At 37.5% G+C, this 21,153-nt stretch overlaps 1 protein-coding gene across 7 annotated transcripts in view; it reads left to right on the plus strand.

The window, feature by feature from the left end:
• Window positions 1-21,153, plus strand: part of cngb1a (cyclic nucleotide gated channel subunit beta 1a) — a 95,556-nt gene that overhangs the window by 46,665 nt on the left and 27,738 nt on the right. For 6 of the 7 annotated variants that reach the window (XM_051931490.1, XM_051931492.1, XM_051931491.1 and 3 more), the window contains 8 exons: window positions 3,685-3,898; window positions 4,446-4,482; window positions 11,620-11,788; window positions 12,422-12,439; window positions 13,006-13,095; window positions 15,764-15,921; window positions 16,602-16,805; window positions 20,449-20,657. In XM_051931490.1, coding sequence (XP_051787450.1) covers window positions 3,685-3,898; window positions 4,446-4,482; window positions 11,620-11,788; window positions 12,422-12,439; window positions 13,006-13,095; window positions 15,764-15,921; window positions 16,602-16,805; window positions 20,449-20,657 — 1,099 coding nt within the window. The remainder of the gene's footprint in view (window positions 1-3,684; window positions 3,899-4,445; window positions 4,483-11,619; window positions 11,789-12,421; window positions 12,440-13,005; window positions 13,096-15,763; window positions 15,922-16,601; window positions 16,806-20,448; window positions 20,658-21,153) is intronic. The other variant, XM_051931488.1, reaches the window with a different exon arrangement.

The following is a 21,153-nucleotide window of genomic DNA, read 5'->3' on the forward strand; positions in this document are numbered from 1 at the left end:
ATTTGCTTTGCATTTAGTGTAGCAAATCCTTTTACATTCACTATCTAGAATGATGTGGTACAGAATATTCCATTTGACCATTTCATTGACTGCTAGTTTAGTTGAACCCCAACATCTATAGTGCCTGGAAGTGATCTACAACACACTTGTACAAAACCAATAGGTGATTTTACCTCTAACTAAATCCGATTATTAGAATAAGGAAAAAGAAACAGGATTAACTTGTTATCCGTTTATCATGAGACATCCAAGAGGAAGCTGTTCTCTTAGAGCGTTCGACCTAGGCTGAAGAGGTTTGCAAAGTTTTTGTCTTCTGCTTTGTGTGAATGCCATACAAATTCAGGCTGGTGACATTAAGTAACATTTGAAAAGGTGAGTGGAATTAAATTGTATGTATTACAAGTAAGCAGATCCTATTTATGTAAAGCAAAACTGGAGACTGAGAGCAGTAAACTTTATACAAAGATTAATGGTTCAATAGCTTTTATGTGTGCCTTTGTAAGCACAACACTTCAGGTGTGTTTTCATGACTGTCTGTTTGCCTACCAGAAAAAACTTGGTCCTACTGGGCCGATTACTTTGAAATTTAGTACACTTGCTCTTCATGTATATTTGTTAGGAAAGTTTCATTTTTAGTAAAATATCTGCAAAACAGCTCTTGTATGCATTTTTGAAATTTCACAAAATATAATTTCAAAGCAATGGCAAGTTTTCAAGATTGTCCTTCTTAAAACAGAAAAAGTTTGGACAACTTCAATACTACAGAATTTAAAATTAGTAACCTTGAGAGAGAGCTTATTTTAACTTGTATATTTTGTTTATTTTACTCTTTTACTTGTTCAATAACCCAAGTTACAATGCTGGAGAAGTCTCAAGTGGGACTGGCAGCATGCCACACTTGCATCGTGTACAAAATTCTGCAAAACCAGTTCAGTTCTGTTACTGCTTAAAATTGTACCAGATTGCTTAAGTGATCATTATAACCGTAAAAGGAAAAAAATTAAGGAAGGGAAGTAAAAAGTCACTTATTTAGAAATGAAAGAAAGAGGAATGCAACTCTCTAAGTGTGGCTCTTTACTCTGTATTTATGTTTCGCCCGAAACAAACCTACAGCTGCCTTACCTACTGATTTTCATAATTATATATTTCTCTGACTCTATAATTTATCTGTAAAGTGCCACAATGACCTGCTATCCATTATAGTCTGTTGCAACCAGGGAATTTTGAGATGTCAAACATAGATTTTAAGATTTTGTCAGGTAGTTCTTTATGTTTACAAACATATGAACAACAGTTAGCCATAAACCATTCACAACCAACAGTTAAAAATAGAACAAAAAAGACACTTTTTACATCACTTGAGTTGGATTCTGGCATGTGTGAAAGCTACTGAGCCACAAGCCTATTTGGACTTAGTTTTTAACTACATGATATTGTAAGATGCTATGAAGAAAACTTTACGCAAGTTACTAATACTCTAGTAAAACGTGTTTATATTCTATTATCACGGCTATTTTTGAATATGACTGTTACTAACATAATGCTATGTCTATCACTATGATCAATTAAATAATGAAACATTTAAAATAGTCAAACTTTTAAAACAATTGTGGATCCAAATGCTCCTGAATGATATGCCATGCATACACATACTAACTTGTTTACATTTTACACTTGTAAAGATGTCATGTTTTCAAGATTTTGCAGCAGATTTAAGGAGTTCTCCTGATAACATCAGAGGTGTAATGATATCTACACCTTGTGCTGAAGTAAAGTTATAGTCTTCTGTCTAAAATGACTATTCTGTTTGCTCAGTATCCCTGCTGTTAGGGGATTTAAGATATTCTCATGTAAATAAATATCAATCTCTGCTGTGTGACATACTTGAAAGGTTCAGCTTTGGTCTTAGACCCGGTTATATGGTGGGATGGAGTCCATTCTGTGTTGGGTTTCTGTATTAGAGTGTGTTTACTCTTAAACACGTGCTTTCAGGCTGATTTAGAAGAACAGTGTTCCCAGTGTTGGTGTGTGCCTGAGACAGTGCCCTGCGATAGATTGACAACTTGCCTGTGTGGTTGACAACTAACACACATTGCTGCATGGGTTGGCATCTGCCATCATGTGTTTAAAGTGAGCTTGGGAGAAAAGCTCAAATTGACTTCAATATCAGAATACCAAGAATTTTAAGGCTGACTTTTATTGTCATTATTTTCACTTCACACTCCTGCTGCTCGTCCTGTTCAGCATTACTTTGCAAATATCTTAATTGAACAGCATTTTATTTTTCAATAGGAAACTTTCAGAACTTAGTGAAAACTTTTCAGATTTATTGAGGTTTTGATATTGGACTGTTTTATGCATTTTAATTTTGCAATTATTGAGTTTATTTAGCTTTAGTAAGCCTTTTCTTTAGTCCATAAGTGATAAAATACAATAAAAAATGTTTTGCAATGGAGTGCAACATCTGTCTTCCATCCATCCATTTTCCAGCCTGCTTAATCAGTTGAGGGTCACAGCAAGTCAGTTCCCATGTTGGGATCTTTGGTAGAGAACAATCCATCCATCCATTAACCAACCCGCTATATCCTAACTACAGGGTCATGGGGGTCTGCTGGAGCCAATCCCAGCCAACACAGGGCACAAGGCCGGAAACAAACCCTGGGCAGGGCGCCAGCCCACCGCAGTGGTAGAGAACCTCCTCTGGATATGGCCTCAGTCCGCTGCAATTCTATACATATGACATAAGTAATTTGTAAATTATACAAATTAAAATAAATGAAAATTTAACATATCTGGTGCAATTTTCACAAGCAAATGTGTATCTGTTGATCACAGCTTGGTTTCATTATTCCTAGGTGAACTTACCCTATACCATTTTTCTTTTTTGTCATGCTTGTAATCAACATGTACAGTATATCTGCAGTTTTCATTTTAAATTGTTGAGAAAAGCCAAGCAAAATGACACCTTTTCTTGGCTAACTAAAAAGATTACAATATGCAAGCTTTCGAGGAAACTCAGGCCCCTTCTTCAAGCAAGATGTAATCATTTTAAATTGTTAAAATTGTGTCCCTGCATCATTCTGGGAGGCATAGTGTAACAGAGATTAGCACTACTCAGTATACTGAACTAAATCCTCGCACAGTCACTATGTATTTTGAAAGTAAATGCTATCTCCATGTCCATGTGAGTTTTTTTTACAGGTAAAGTACATTTTGAATTTCCTCAAGGGATTAATAAAATTTATGTAATCTAATCTAATTCCCAATTCCCTTCTCTAAATTGACCTGGCACAAATTAGTGTTGTTATGGTATGGTGTGTGTGTGTGTGTGAGTGCACAGTGCTATCTACAGGCATCCAGTCCCAGATACTGCTGGGATATTGGGATTTTAACCTAACAACCCCAGATTAAGTAGCTTTCAGAAAGGAAGGATAGGTTTGTCATTATTTTTTTAACATCAGGCACAGTGTGCATTTATTTTCTATTCATACTTTAAATCCAATGGTTTATATAATATTTTTTTCACAACAGGTTTAAATAACTAGATGAATTAAGAGTATATATAACATAAATTCAAACTTTATTTTATTATACAGTTGCCTAATATCTCTCATTAGTAACACTATTGTCAGTTTCTACAGAAGGCTGTATGTTTTGCTAAATTAGCAGTTTTATTTAATCCAGGTGCCTGGTGTGTCTGGCGAGCAGATTACCAAGTCCACCCCATGAAGAACCAGGAGAAGACCTGTTCATAGTAGCAGAAGCCACACGGCCAACACAGCCATCAGCAAAAGTGGTGACATGTGTAGAGCCAGTTAAACAGCAACCATTGCCAAAGAAAACAGAGGTGCTATTGGAGAAGGAGGAAGTGATTCGACCACCTCCCATCACTGAAGAGGTAAACATGTAGAATTTATATTCAGTGCAGTATATCAGAACTATTAAATGAAAAGAATGGCTGCAACATTGTGTTTAAAACAGAATATTATTCTTTTTAACTCATTAATGAATTTGGGTACCTAAAGATTATGGTATTTCACTTTCCTTTTCTATGGGAACACGTAACATTGTATGCATGTACATATCTGTATCTTTTTCATCTCCTGCGGTGGGCTGGCGCCCTGCCCGGGGTTTGTTCCTGTCTTGTGCCCTGTGCTGGCTGGGATTGGCTCCAGCAGTTCCCCATGACCCTGTGTAAGGATATAGCAGGTTGGAAAATGACTGATTGACTGACTTTTTCATCTCTGACTTGGTTTACTGGTCTTCATGAAGTGGCAAAAATGGACTGCACTGTTTAAATCTTTTCAAGCAATCAAAGTGATTTTAAATAAGTAACAACCAAATCTAAGAAGGCAATAAATCCTCTAAACTAACAAATGCCTCTCCTGTGGTTAGGATGCTACAATGAAAGACAGGCAATTTTAATATTTTGCTGTTTCTTAAAGGAAGAAGAATCACAGGTTGCTGAAGACATATGTGATGGTAAGAAATATATTTATATAATCACTGTTAACAAATTAAATGCTAAGATGCTGTTTATAAGAAAACAATTATTAACAACAAGATGTAAACTGAAACACTTAGAGTTTGCCAAATGCTTTTGACATATGAATTGGAACTGTTTGGCATACAAAATAGGAAACTGCATACTGTACTTGCGCATACTATCTATATTTTCAGAAAGTTGAAACTTATACAAAGTACCTTCTTACTTTTATAGGGAAAATAATATTGAGCTTGTCATATATTTACAGTATTTAGTGATTGCTGCCCTACAGTTTCAGTAACCAAAGTTTGTGTCAGCCGAGTGGAGATCTCCTTGTGTCCACATATGATTTCCACATACATCCCAAAGATGAGCATGTTTGATTAGTTGGTAATTCTAGTCTGGACCTCCATGAGAGAGAATGTTTGTATGTGTGTGTATAAGTGTAACTGTGATGGACTAGTGTTCGGTACAGGATTGGATCTGCCAGTACAGACTGTAATCTCATCATCCATTACAGTATATCAAAACATTAAATAGGAAAAATGGAAAGATAAATGTTTGAATGATACCTGACAAAAACTAATGCACATCTGAAGTATGCCTCTAGCATCTAAACTAGAGTTAACATCCAAGTCATTAAGCTATAACAAACCTCGGCATGTGTTCGTAGTTAAAATGAATACATGTTATAAATTGCACAACAAAGAGTGCTGGAAATAATTATCCAACCATGACTAATAATCAGGTGGTAAACAGTGATATTGATTTTTTTATTAATATCTCAGTTTAATTAGTAGCTCTAAATTGCTACAGTGTGAATATGTAAGTGACCAAGCGATTTGATGGACGACAGTCCCTTCTGGGGCTGGAACTGTCCTTGTGGCCATTACTACTACAAGTATTTAGTAAGGTAAAAATGGGTCTAAAAAACTGGAGGATCACAGCTTAGTTCACAGTCACCAGTTCGTGGTTTTGCAACTGACAATTTTCATTGAACTTGTCCAACATCATTTTCTAAAACTGTTACATTTTCTCATTTCTGCAAATATAGTTTAGTCTCAACATGGTCAGTTGTTTGCTTCTATTTCCCAAGATCAATGCCTTGTGCTTAAATATATGCAAGGAGTCCTGCTTGGTTATTAGTACTGAAAATGATCTCAGTTGCTTAGATGTTTTCAAGGATCAGATTAGAATTTCATCCTATCTGACCCTGATCAGCTTAGTGCAAATCCCTTTCAAGATCAGTCATGAATGAGACAAAATGTAATCCTGTTTTTAATCTATTGTACAACTAGCCCTGTGGTTAAAATTCTGTCTATCCAAACCATTCTGTGGCTTTAACAGAACAAGAAAATCATCATCTATCTAAAGTGATAGATTATAAACTTGCTAACAATATTGATTGGGACATACAATTTAGGATGATATCATTTATTATCTTTCATTTATTCATTTTATGACCTGGTTGATCAAATTTAGACTCACATTGGGGGGGCAAGGTTGGAAGCAGATCTAGATGGGCCATATGCTCATTATATCTTTGGGATTTAGGAGAAACTCTGAAGTACTCACGGAAGATTCCATGGAAGCAAGAAGAGATGACGCAGTCTTAACACAGGCAGTGCCTGAAATGCAGTTTCCTGGAGCTGTGATACAGCAGTGCTAACAGTTCTGCCATCATGGCACCAAACTTATCATAAATAAAATTAATTTGATGGATAAAAATATAATATGAAAGTAAATGAGGGTGGCATGGTGGCGCAGTGGGTAGCGCTGCTGCCTTGCACTTAGGAGACCTGGGTTCGCTTCCCGGGTCCTCCCTGCATGGAGTTTGCATGTTCTCCCCGTGTCTGCGTGGGTTTCCTCCGGGTACTCCGGTTTCCTCCCACAGTCCAAAGACATGCAGGTTAGATGCATTGGTGATCCTACATAGTCCCTAGTGTGTGTGTATGTGTGCCCTGCGGTGGGCTGGCACCCTGCCTGGGGTTGTTTCCTGCCTTGCGCCCTGGGATTGGCTCCAGCAGACCTCTGTGACCCTGTAGTTAGGATATAGCAGGTTGGATAATGGATGGATGGAAAGTAATGACACTACTAAAGAAAAATTGTTTTATTACATATTATACTTTGGTAAATCTTTACTTTGGTACTAGCTATAATGCGTTTATTTGTTGCAATCTGTTACATAATAAGACTTAAAAAGGCTTCTTTTGGTCTTTATATTTACAAAGTATAAGTAAAGTGTTTTGTTATCTCTGAGCAATGTGACATACTAATATGATTTCTTTTGCGTTTATATTAATGACAGTATGTCTTGCAATGTTGCATAGTTCAGATTCAGAATATGGCTTGTGAATCCTTAATTAATGCTTAATATGACCAAATGTAGCTCTGGTATTCACAAGTAATTTTACAAACATATCACAAGCTCCTAAAATTCCACACTGCACAGAGATCAGTCATTCTCAATACCATTGTGTCCCAAACAGGGACGCAGGGGTCTGCTGGAACCTGTCCCAGCAAGCACAGGGCTCAAGGTAAGAAACAAACCTTGAACAGCATGCCAGCCCACCACAGACTGCACAGAGATGAATAACCATTTTCCTGATGTTTTGTAAGTCTTATTTTTAAGGATTATAGATAGTACACAAACTGTAAAACTTTATCAATTTCCAGATACAGTAAATACATAACAATAAACACCATTATAATATAAGATTCAAACATGTTGCTATAACCAAATCATGAAAATCAAAAATACATTCAAACCAGAATATCATAGAAAGGATTAGGATGTATTAATCTTAAACACTAAAAAGTCACATTTACCCAATGCAGACAGCTAATGAAAAACAAAAAGCCAAAAGAAATAAATGCTTTATTTGTATTAAATTACTTTTCTGTCAAAAAATTTCAACATGGACAATGCCGAGTATATACAGTATATCTAAGATTAAAAAAACAGTGACAAGTACAAGACAAGACAAATTCTAGCAGTTATATAAAATATATAATATTTGTTTAGTGCAGAATGCATTAATGTATTTTCACATGATACAGTAGTTCATATGGCAGTTTATGATTTGTTTGTACAGATAGCTATATAGTATAGTGTCAATCGTTAGTACAGAAAGTACATTATTTCCATTCTTTATTATGCATTATTTGCATATTTTATAAAGCACTATATGTCCTGCTTGATATTTTTAACAATCTGAATACCACTGCCTTTCTGTCTTAATATTCTGTTTTTATTTAGCTCAGGTTTATTAGGATTTTTATCTGATAAATAAGTCTGATGTATTCTCTAAAGCTTTTTGGGATCATTTGTGAATGGTCATTAATATGTTCATTACATGTTTGTTTGTACATTCTAACCATATAGACACATGTAATCTTCCTTTATGTTGAATTATTTCAATCACTAATGTATTATAGCATATAGGTGTGGAATGAGAGGTGCTGAGGCCACAGCTAATGGAACCTGTGATCAGCCACATATTAAAAACAACACAAAGGTGACATATTGCAATACTACTGACATATAGCAGTGCTGACGAGTGCAGAGTCTTTATTTAGATAATTTGTTGAGAGGATACATACAGTACATCTAAATAATGGCAAATAAAGATCCTCCATTGTCATCAGAGTGCAACAGAAGAGTATAATGGATGTACATAAACAGCTAAACTCAGAGACATATGTTACAGGATGGTTTATAAATAATAATCCTTTACTGAACCTGGTTAATCTATTTTAGGGTCACAGGAGCCTGAACTTTAGACTAGTTCAGCAGCTTTGGGTGTAAAGTCGTTATTTACTATGGACATAGATAACACCTCAATAAACAATAAAACAATAACACATTTGTAGAATCAAGTTATAGTAGGTTAAGCATCAGTATCTCATACAATTGCAGACATTTCAAGTTAAGCACCAATTACTAATTTCTTATTACAGTATGCTGCTTTTGTAGTGTATAATCTTCTAATATTCTTATTTTTTGTAGCTGTTAACAGTGGTAGCCAACCTATACAACAGTAAGGCAGTGGTTATACATCTTTTTTGTTACTCTCCTCTAAGAAAAAAAATTCTAATATGAAAATGAAAATTTCATACCATTATTTTTTAATTTCAAAACTGAATATCTGTGTTCTCCTTAACTTCTCAATCATTAGCTCATTCAAGTTCATTCTGTCAGTGTTGTTCACTTGTTGGTACCAAACAGAGCACATAGCACTGCATCCTGTTCAGATTCCACACTTGAAAGACTGAATAGTAGGTGTAAACCATTGAACTTTTATGAAGTGAAGGAGCCTTTACACACTGTACAGCCCATACTAGCATGTAAATTCACAGGGTTTACCAACAATACAGTGTGTGTGTACACGAATCTTCAATCAAAAATTATTTAATCTGTGTGGTTTTTCTCAGTATATAATAAAATGATTGTTTGCATTCCACAGTTTCACTCACATTGTCAGCACAAATAACTTAATTCAATGACAACACATTAGATTGCATTCTTGCATCTCATCCTAAAACAAAGCATCATAGTTTATAGTGCATGAGATTGGATTATAATGCCTTATTTAAAAAAACTTGCTAACACAAGGAGGTGCCACTGAGCCCCAAACCACAAACACAATGTCACCCAACATTACTCTGGGGTCAAACAAAGGATTTTTATTTGTTACCAACACATTCCCAATCAAGAATCAGCCAACATTTCTTCTCTCCTTCCTTCTTCTAATTGAGTGTCGCCCACTGCCTCCCAACTCTGACAACACGAGAAGACCCTGTGGACTTCTTTTAAACTGGAGCAGGTACTGCTTCCAGTGACATGGCACAGATTAACCAAAGCACTTCCAGGTCGTGTGGAAACCTGGGCAGTCCTCCCCGTACAGCGCCCTCTAGTGGCACTTAAGGATCCCAAATGCTGTGTTTTCGTGGTTCCAATTCCCATGCCACCCTATGGTCCTAATTGGGTTCAGCCCAGAGGAACACTGCCACCTGCTGTGTGGTGGAATGAACTGCTCCCAAATCCATGTTCACTCAATCCATCTATTAAATTTCTTTCCTAGTTGGGATGAAGATTGTAAGGCACCCCGACAGGGTTAAGTCTCTAATCACATCATCTTTCCATTGCATCCTCCATGCTGGGCAAGAAATCATCCTCCATACCAGCCATAATGAGTATCCTTCCTCCATGGCACTTACAAAGTGTAAAGACTTCCATTATAAATCAGTTATAGGCATAAAATTCTCCTGGATTATGTATAGACTGAACAACATACATTGTGTTTATATTCATTTAAAATAAAATGATCAATTAGTATAGGAAGTCAAAATTATCAGAACATTTAGAAACGAAATATTTCTACTGATAGAAGCCTGCTATTGACTTTAGTTAAATGATGAATTTGAAAATACTACTATCAAGAACTTTGTCTGATTTAAACTTTAAAGGTTAGGAAAAACAGGGAAACATTAAGCCTAATACAGAGTGCTGACACTTCATTCAGGGCCCTATAAAGTTTAAGTTTTGGATCTGATCAAGTGTCTGCCAATCTAGATGAATGAGGGGCAGATGTCAAACAACTTTGACTTTCTTACAATTTCCTACATAATGAAGCATTCCTATTAAGCATTCTTATAGCACACAAAGCACATCATGGGCTTCCAAGAGTACCAAAAGTCATACAGGCTAATAGCAAACTAGCATATTGGTATTAAAAATCTCTAGGTTGTACGTTCTCTTTCAGAAATTTCCTGGATGAACCAGAGTAAGTCACTTAAGCTATAAGTTTTGTAATACTATAAAAATTTACATTTGTTCAAAGACTACTGTTTCTAGGAACAACTTCGGAATAATGTGGGAAGAGTAGTGACATGTTGTCATTAAAGAAAATCATTGAACTGGACAACCATTAAACAGGAAAATGCAACTCTCTAATAATAATAATAATAACAGTAATAAATGTACAATTTTCCGTGTGTTAAGTATCTGAAAAGTAGTACTTGAGTAATTATGAATTCAAAATGATTCTTAAAAGGTACAGTAGAACATGAAACTATTTAGCAGCCCAGCATTGAAGGTTCATCATTCGTTTCTTAGGTTTTTAGTTTTACTGTAAAGCCCTACACTACTGTAAATTTTCCTGTTTTCTCATTTTTAGTGTCATCATTTTTGAGCTGCTCCAAACTGAAGCGTTGCCTCATGACTCTCCCCAGACCCCACATTCCAAAGTGCCTGAGCTGCCTTCACTATGCTTAATCCAAACCCAGACCTGAAGTTAGATCATCTAGTGCATGAATCCTCCTAGCATCCCCACAGCTCTAAACTCTCAGCTGCCTGCAGCACACTAGAAATCCTCAGCGTCTTTAGTTATCACCCTTCTGTTGGCTGCCTGCTACCCTTTTAAAGCCAGATGCCAGGTGGGGTGAGGCCCAGCTTCTCCAGTCGGCCCCGAGGTGAAGATTATCCTGGACTGTTTTTCATATCTCGTGCTGTGCTGTAACTTGATGTGCCGTAAACATGTGTTAATGTCTTATGTTGTGTTTTTTTGTGTAAATTTTGTTCTGTGACAGATTCTTCTGTTGTGTGCCGAAATACTGAATGTGTGATTAATTCTGTTTTTTTCAAAAAAACATAAAATAAAAATAAAACTGGAAAGGACTACAAATGTTTGAAACTTTCCAGATGTCTTTTGATTTTTCTATTCTGGTGTTAATTTGGAATTGACATTGTGCCTAAAAGAGCTCCGATTTAGGGAGTTGGATGGTTCCTCTTTAGGTTTATCTACTTTCTCCTTTCTGTTCGTTAAGATGGAGGATTTCCACAGCAGCTACTGATAGCTGTAGTGGCTGTCAAACATTTATACAATTGCATTAGGATGGAGCCTGGTGGTGGACCAATAAGGTGCTGTGAGGGGCTGACATCTCCTAAAGTAGAGATAGAGCAAAATTCTGGATTGAATGATTTCATACGCGTTTACCTTTTGTAGTGTACCACTAAGTCTTTTCTCGTTATAAATAAAAATCTTGTCCATAAAATTGTGACAAGTGTTAGAAAAATGTGGTATTATCAAAAAACATGCATCTTGATTATGATACATCTGTTTTTATCTTAGGAACTTCTAAAGTGAGCCCTCACCCTGCTGTAAACGTAGAAGATATCAGTTCCAAGGTAGATTCCGCTGGGGTCCAAGAATGTGGCCAAATCCCCCATGCCCTCACCTCAACTTCACCTTGCAAAAGCAAGACATTGACTGTGCCAAAAGTTCCAATTGTTGCTCGAAGGTGAGATCACAAAGGAAAATACTGTCATGTTAAACTGGAATAAATGAAAACACTCATTCATCTGTGCATAGGCTTGGAATAACCACCTATCACCTCTGTAAAAACCTCTGTATAATAAAGCCACATTCATTAAATGGTTATTACAATCATGAAAAGTAATTCTTTTATTGTGTGGATTTTGCTGCAAGGAGGGACCTTTGAATTAAAATAAACTTTTTTTTTTGTTGTGAAGATAAAATTGACACAGGAAACCAATTCATAGTCGATGTCTCATGGGATGTTTTTCAATTGTAAGATAGATGAATTCTTAAATTCATCATTTCTTTTACATAGAAATTTAGAAATTTTAAAATGTTTACAGTGAGCTGTATTCAAGATATCTGAATGAAAATTCAACTGTCCAGACAAATTTCCTTGAAGAATAGGTGTGCCAGATTTTAACAAAACCATTTCACTGTGAGCCAAGTTGTTTAATGTGCAGACAGACAGAAAGATATGGCTATAGCAGTAGGCGCTTTTAACATATAGACACCTAAAAAATTAATTTAATGTGCATACTGTATAGAAAAATATGACAATTGTTTTCTCTTTTTATATTTTTTTTTTTTTTTCATTTTATTTCTGGAAAAGCAGCTCATCCCCAGACAACGAGTAAGAATTTTTAAGTTAAAACAGCCCAGCTTTGCTTATGCTTACAGCACACTGTATCCTGTCTTGAGTATCTTCCTGTGTTTGTTGCCCATAAGTAGCTTTTATAAAACTTAGAATATAACCATTTTTATTTTGAGTATTTTAGACACCGCTAACTTTCCAAAAAATAATAATAGCTAGAGGCATAGTGGCAGCCTGTCAGCATGTGTGTTAGTGTGACTTGTGAAGGACTGACTACCTGTTCAAGATTTCTATCTTGTTCCTGATTCTACCATTATAGCCTCCAGATCCCTAAGACCCTGAATTAAAATAAGCAGTTTTAGGAAAACCAGTAGATGATAGGTTATAGTGATATTTTTTCAAACTGTACCATTCACCTTAAGGTCATCCCAGATTAATAATTAGTGCTAACAATAATTAATCAAAAACATTTGTTCTGGCTGTCAGAGATCAAAATTAAGCCAGTAAAGACAGTAGATGGACAGACAGATGTTAAATGAGCTATTGGCAAGGTACTTAGATAGGGTTCCTGACTGTATTTACAGGCTAATATTCTTTTTAAACAGGAAGAAGGTGCATTCCCAAGGAGAAACCAAAACTGATGAGACCATACACCATGATACACCTACTCAACTCAGTCCAGTAGCTGATGATGGGTGAGTGCCTTAAACATTTACTTATGTCATGCACTAATTTATATGATTCAAGAGAGGTGGTTTATTTAATGATAAAATATACAACACAGTCTGCCTTTTTTTTAGTTATCAAGTGTTATTCTATACTAATCATGAACAGTGCACTAGTTACCAATGCAGCCACACAACTCCAATGAACTAAGTCACTGTCTATGTGTCATTTCCATGTTTTCACCACTTCTGATTAACTCTTCTTCAGGTAATCCAGATTTTTTCCCACACCCCAAAGGTGGGAAGCATACACTAGCCAAGTATAAGTGGACTGATGTCTCATATAGGGTCTCTGATTTGAACCCAGCATTGTCCACTAAGACTGTCTTCCTGCAACCCTGGCAGCATGCGTTCATCTTGTTTACTGTCATACACAATGGTCAGTGAAGCACAGGTTACTTTGGTGTTTGAAACAAGCACAACAGAGAAAATGTGTTATGTTAACGAAAAAAAAAATGTACATTTTAAATATATCCAACCCTAAACAGCCAGATGCTCTCCCTTACCTGAAACACTGATGCAAACTACCTGCCACCTACCAATCGCCTTTCAACCAAGTGCTACAACTAGATCACTTTTCTGTGGTTCACTGTGGTTGCATCACATTAATCTATAGCCATAAAGAGTCTGATATTTGAAAGCAAATCAGATCCATTTTATGAATTTGATTATGCAATCTCTACGCAGAAATCAACCCTGAATCTGATGGTAGTCCATCACAGGACACACAGCCACACTGATACTAATCAAATAACAATCCCGACTATATGATATAGGAGGAAACTGAAGTGCTCAAAGAAAACCCACACATTATTGAGGGAATGTGCAGGCATCTCAGTGATTGGGCTAGGAAAGGAGCTCGGGACAATGAAGGAGTGAGGCAGTGACACTGAGCAACAAAACTTTTTAAGTTGAATATTTTTTGGTGTGTGGATTACAAAGTAGCTTTTCTTTACACTCCTTACTTTTCTTAAGATTGTTACTTGTTCAAGAGATATTTTTATAGTGTCTACATAGGCATTATGGAAATAATCAGAATTTATCTTCCATTATGTGAAGTGGAAGGCTTATTTTCCAGATAGCCTATCAACAAGTATTTCTTATTTTAAAAATGTTCTCTTATTATTATAAAAGCATAAGAAAGTGTAACTGTGACAAGGCCAGGCAGCTCACCATAGTCTGTGAATTCCCATTTACCTGTTATGTCTAAAATAATATGAAGTCATAATGTGATTGTCTCCATTCACTACTTTGTATTATATTGATGTGGTGGGCTGTTTTCCTCCAAGTACCCATTTGTTATTATATATCTAACTAGGGGCTTTGCCCCCTGCTTGCTTTGCTCACCCACCCCCTCCCATAAACCCTCACAACCCGGCGCACTATGATCCATCCACTTCACGTCTCTGCCGCTCACGTTGTCAAGGAGGGGGAGGGGGGCGCGAATGCATGCTGAGGTGATGCAGTCTGATCAGCTGCTGTCTTTTGCGAGCTGCATGTTCTGCTTGTTGTGCTGCACGTCGATCATTTAAAAGCCAGTACATCAGCTGTCCTTTTGTCTCACTGCCTTGTCTTGCGGGACATCAAATTGTCTTCCGAGAAGATTACATATTGTCTCCTTCCATGCATTCCAAGATTTTGTTTTATAATAGAGAGATATTTTTCTTTTATTCTGAGATTAGCTGTCTGGTTAAGGAGCAGTGACCATACTAACTCAGACTATCACAGACTCAAGCCAATGAAGTCACTGGTTCTACAAATGTTCTTTAGCTCATCCAATTAGTTCATTTGTGTCTCAATTCACCTGTGAAACAGAGAGTATGAGGTTCAGGACTCCACTAAGATGGCCAAGAAGGAATAGCAGCAGTTAAGGACAAAAACTTTATCAGTTGCATTACATACTGTATTGTATTTGCCCAGTTCTGAATTGTGTTAATGTTTGCCAATTCTAACATATCTACTTATCCACTGTGATAGTTGCCCGGACACCACCAGTCAGAAACCACTTCTTTATAAAAAGCACACGTTTATTAGCCATTAATAAACACTTCCACCACTACACACAAAGCACAAAGCAATAATCACCCCAATATCTCAGTCCTTTGCTGCATCTATCCTCCTCCAGGGAGCTTCGTCCTACTCCCACTCCCGACTCTGGCTCAATGACTGAAAGGAGGCGGCCCCTTTTATTCCCGCCTGGATGTGCTCCAGGTGGCTAATGACGTCCATCCGGCAGCACTTCCTGGTGTGGCGGAAGTGCTGCCCCTTTGCCCCGGAAACACTCCAGACTTTCCTGGCAGATTCCTCCGCCATCTTGCCGAGTGTGGCAGAAGTAAGAATATCCGGGTCCTACGAGGTTTATAGCGCCCCCCGGCAGTGGCCACGGGTCCCAACAAGTCCAACCGTTCTCTCTCTTTTCCCGTGGTCCTCTCCTGCTCCATGGAGGTTGCGCCCTCATGGCCCGGAAGCTATTCCTGCCACCTTCCGGTCCTTTCTGGCGTCCTGGCCAGGTAATCATCCTGGCCACCTGCGACACCACCTAAATCAGTGCCTTATTTTTCATTAAAAAAAACAAATATATGATTAATATGCATTAGCCTGATGTCTGTCACCTTTAAACCTGAATGTTAATTTGTAGGGATAAAGACAGACCACCGTCTGTGACCAGCCAATCCAGTGCAATCGTTACTGAGCGCCTACAGGAGCTTGTCAGGCTGTTCAAAGACAGGACAGAAAAAGTGAAAGAAAAACTAAGAGACCCCGACACCTCCTCAGAGGATGAGAGCCCCTCCGCATGTGAGTAGATATTTTTGTACAATTTCTTCCCAGGCTGCTGCCCTAGAAGTTTATTCAGAAAATGAAGGCTAAAGGCTTTTCATACATAATGAGTCAGTTCTCCGTTTGAGCTGACGTATTTGATGTGAATTTTTTTGTGACATGCATCCAAAAATGCACTTTAAGATAAACACTTTATTAATCTCAAAGGAAATTGCAGATATATTTATTTATATTAAATAGATCTTGATGGAATGTGCTTTGCAAAGCACTTTTAAAAAAGTACCTTTGCCTTTGTGATTGTGGAGTTTGCCATTTGTTTGTCTCAGTGTACATGTGATTTGTGAATTACTTTGGACTAAATCATCACCAAAATAGTACACTGTGAAACTAGAAAATATCTGCTTGTTTTGTGCTGTTGAAAAAATAACTGACCCTAGCATATAGGTAGGTGTGCTGCATGTACTTCAAACATTTTATTTTATACTCTTCCTGAAATGGAATTTAAAGTTTTAACTTAATACAATTCTTAACACTAATTGCACAAGTGGATATAATTTAAAAATATATGCCTAAATGTTTCAAGCAGCGTTTAGCTAATACATTGTACATCACTGCCATGAATCCACTCCGTAAGGAGGGCTCCTACCCTGATTTAGATGGTTTGTCACTTGTGTAAATCTGCTAACATTTGTTCACAGCTCCAACAAAAGCTACCTCAGCAGCACCTGCTCCACCTCCCCCTCCTCCTCCAAAGCCAGAGGAACAGAAGCAGCAGACAACAGGGGAAGCACAAGATGAGGATGACCATTATTGTGAAATGCTCTGCTGCAAGTTCAAGACTATGCCCTGGATGAGGCGAGTGAAGAATTGGCGCTTCCCGGACAGCATTGACCCTCTTACCAGTAAGCTGACTGTTTTCTGAAACACCGAGAAAAGAAAAACGTATCAAAAGTTCATCTCTAAAGTAACACCCCACATGCTTATGTTTGAAATTTGGCATTTTAACCTTCTGGGAATGGCTCTATGAGAGCTAGGACCACTGGCAAAGAATCATATATCGAAAATATTACAATGTTTGTGATTAGCAACCTTGAAATAGCTTAAAACAACACTCCATATGCCTATATTACTGATCCCCATTTTTTTCAGCATTTTGTGAAAAGAAGTAACTTCGACCCTTCATATGCCATTAAGGGGTGAATCCCTTGGGTCATTTGATGTGTCACACACAAGTTTAAGCATTTCTAACCATTTTTGCTGATGAGACCTATTGGTTTGCTCTTTATCATAAGGGTGTAATTTCCTCACAAAATATGGTCAAAAAAATAAAAAGGGACTTTTTTTGAGGTTTAGGGATTCAAAATTAGGAGGGAAACTCCAAAAAGCTCAATTAGATATCAAGATGAATCAAATAGTATATCATCCAGTGCATCCAGAAAGTATTCACAGCGCATCACTTTTTCCACATTTTGTTATGTTACAGCCTTATTCCAAAATGGATTAAATTCATTTTTTTCCTCAGAATTCTACACACAACACCCCATAATGACTACGTGAAAAAAGTTTACTTGAGGTTTTTGCAAATTTATTAAAAATAAAAAAACTGAGAAATCACATCTACATAAGTATACACAGCCTTTGCTCAATACTTTGTCGATGCACCTTTGGCAACAATTACAGCCTCAAGTCTTGTTGAATATGATGCCACAAGCTTGGCACACCTATCCTTGGCCAGTTTCACCCATTCCTCTTTGCAGCACCTCTCAAGCTCCATCAGGTTGGATGGGAAGAGTCGGTGCACAGCCATTTTAAGATCTCTCCAGAGATGTTCAATCGGATTCAAGTCTGGGCTCTGGCTGGGCCACTCAAGGACATTCACAGAGTTGTCCTGAAGCCACTCCTTTGATATCTTGGTTGTGTGCTTAGGGTCGTTGTCCTGCTGAAAGATGAACCGTCGCCCCAGTCTGAGGTCAAGAGCGCTCTGGAGCAGGTTTTCATCCAGGATGTCTCTGTACATTGCTGCAGTCATCTTTCCCTTTATCCTGACTAGTCTCCCAGTTCCTGTCGCTGAAAAACATCCCCACAGCATGATGCTGCCACCACCATGCTTCACTGTAGGGATGGTGCCAGGTTTCCTCCAAACGTGACGCCTGGCATTCACACCAAAGAGTTCAATCTTTGTCTCATCAGATCTGAGAATTTTCTTTCTCATGGTCTGAGAGTCCTTCAGGTGCCTTTTGGCAAACTCCAGGCGGGCTGCCATGTGCCTTTTACTAAGGAGTGGCTTCCATCTGGCCACTCTACCATACAGGCCTGATTGGTGGATTGCTGCAGAGATGGTTGTCCTTCTGGAAGGTTCTCCTCTCTCCACAGAGGACCTCTGGAGCTCTGACAGAGTGACCATCGGGTTCTTGGTCACCTCCCTGACTAAGACCTTTCTCCCCCGATCGCTCAGTTTAGATGGCCGGCCAGCTGTAGGAAGAGTCCTGGTGGTTTCGAACTTCTTCCACTTACGGATGATGGAGGCCACTGTGCTCATTGGGACCTTCAAAGCAGCAGAAATTTTTCTGTAACCTTCCCCAGATATGTGCGTCAATACAATCCTGTCTCGGAGGTCTACAGACAATTCCTTTGACTTCATGCTTGGTTTGTGCTGTGACATGAACTGTCAACTGTCGGACCTTATATAGAGAGGTGTGTGCCTTTCCAAATCATGTCCAGTTAACTGAATTTACCACAGGTGGACTCCAGTTAAGCTGCAGAAACATGTCAAGGATGATCAGGGGAAACAGGATGCACCTGAGCTCAATTTCGTGCTTCACGGCAAAGGCTGTGAATACTTATGTACATGTGCTTTCTCAATTTTTTTTATTTTTAATAAATTTGCAAAAACCTCAAGTAAACGTTTTTCATGTTGTCATTATGGGGTGTTGTGTGTAGAATTATGAGGAAAAAAATTAATTTAATCCATTTTGGAATAAGGCTGTAACATAACAAAATGTGGAAAAAGTGATGGGCTGTGAATACTTTCCGGATGCACTGTATATGGAGGTTTCCTTTGCTCCAGTGAGTCTTGAGGCACTGGCCAAAAAAAGAAGTGATTTTAAAGCATGCATAAGTAATTCTTATGGACACAATAATGGAAATTACAAAAATACAATAGTTGTTAGTAAAAGCCATTTTTGAGAAATTTGCAGTCATCCTTTAATATTTGACTTTTATTTAGAGTTTGAAATAAAGGGTCTGTTAAAGCTGGATCTTCACATTAGAATGGTAGCAGACACATGTCAAATTATAAAAAGCCATGGTATGATGTGGCCTTGCCCATGATGCTGGGTTGCAGTGAAGTTGATGCACACTTATGCATGACAAGTTATGATAGTATGTGTCCCCAGGATGCTAGAGGGGGCTTAAAGCAGCCGTTAATGCCAATGGACAGCATCCCACCAGAGGCAGTAACTGTAATTGGATTTGCTTCATTCAGGCAGCACATTCTCACTGGGATATCAGGACATGAACGTAGAAGCACATCTCAGATGCCAGTTGAGCCAAAGAAGAACTTTGTCAGCATTAGTGACTAATTGGACTCTGGACTTTGAGGGTATCTCTTCTTCTCTGCAGGCTTCCTCCTGTTATAAATTGGAGATGCAAACATGGTGGAAGGGAATGAGGCCTGAAATGTTCCATAGGGCAGGCTGAGACTCTCACCATTCTGCCCAAGCATTGCCTCTCCCAGGTCAGCCAGGCACCAACTACCACAGACAGGCTTTGGGCTGTACATGTACACATAGCCCTGACACTAAAAGTTCAAAAATATACTTTAAATAGTCCCAAACTATACAAAAATGATCCTCTGAGGAGAAGAACTGAATAAATGAGACAAATTTCAACAACAGCCTTTATAATTTGAGGATTGTATTGAAAAAATAACAAAAAAACACCAAAAAGGCAAAATAACAGAGACAAGAACACTCCTAAAAAAAAACTCAAGGCAAACGAATATGAAAATGAATCAAATAAGCAAAATCTAAGCATAAAGTAAAAATGACAACCATCAAAATGAAGAAAATCAATACTCACAATAAACTCTAAAAAGATAAGTTAAACACTGTTGGAATCCTCTTTCTTACCTCAATATAAAAGCAAAGAGAAGTCTGAGCAACAGTGAAGCCAGGGTGCCTCTATCTCCTGGGATTCCACTCGTAAAATATAAGGAATGAAGGAACATTTGAAGGCACAGAGCATAGATTCTAAACAATAAATAAACACAAACACTATTAGCAGAAAATATATTAAAAAAACAAAAATTCACAATAGTTAAAAACAAAATAAATGTAATGCAAGGAATATATCCTGGCTGTATCTTAACAGTTCTATTTGTGGCACTGGAACTCGCCAAGAAAAAAATTATGAAAATATGAAGGTAGTAAGTTGACATTTTTTTTAGATTTACACATTTTAATTATCGCAAATTGACTCACACATGGATTTAATCTGTTTTTATTTTTTATTTAGTTTTTTATATTGATGTTTTTTCCATCACAGATCTTATTTACATCCTATGGCTTTTCTTTGTTGCAATGGCCTGGAACTGGAACCTTTGGTTAATTCCTGTAAGGTGGGCCTTTCCCTACCAGACACCAGATAACATCCACCTTTGGCTAGCTGTGGACTTCCTGTGTGACTTCATATATATCGTTGATATACTCATCTTCCAAACACGACTGCAATTTGTACATGGTGGGGATATTATTGTGAGTATCTGTGCCAGCTTCATCCATTTGAAAACTTCCTGGATGAATTTCATTTCTTCTCATTGTTCTCATCATTTTCATATCCTTTTATTCTTTTAGACGACTCTACATCTTCCACTATTCTAAATTAATGAATCTCTCTGTCATTTAACTAGCTGTAAATGAAAACTAATTTTTACACTTGACCTAGCATTTTCTCCACTCTTGTCTGTAATTCTTCTATTTGTCTTGGATTATGTTTTCCCTTTCATTCATTTTTATTTACTGTCACCCCAAAGTTTAATCTGTGATGCGCATTACACAAGTTTTATAATTTGATACTTAAACAAACATTTCAGTAAAACAAAACTATACTGTAATATTTAAAAGAAGTCATATAAGTGATCCCATATATCCTATTTAAACCCCCATCTAGAGGTTCACTATGTTTTACGACTTAACCCTTAACGGGAGCAGCCGAAAGAAGAAGAAGAAGATTAAATAAACCCATAGGAGT

The sequence above is a fragment of the Erpetoichthys calabaricus genome, chromosome 9, assembly GCF_900747795.2.
Source record: "Erpetoichthys calabaricus chromosome 9, fErpCal1.3, whole genome shotgun sequence".
Taxonomy (NCBI): domain Eukaryota; kingdom Metazoa; phylum Chordata; class Cladistia; order Polypteriformes; family Polypteridae; genus Erpetoichthys; species Erpetoichthys calabaricus.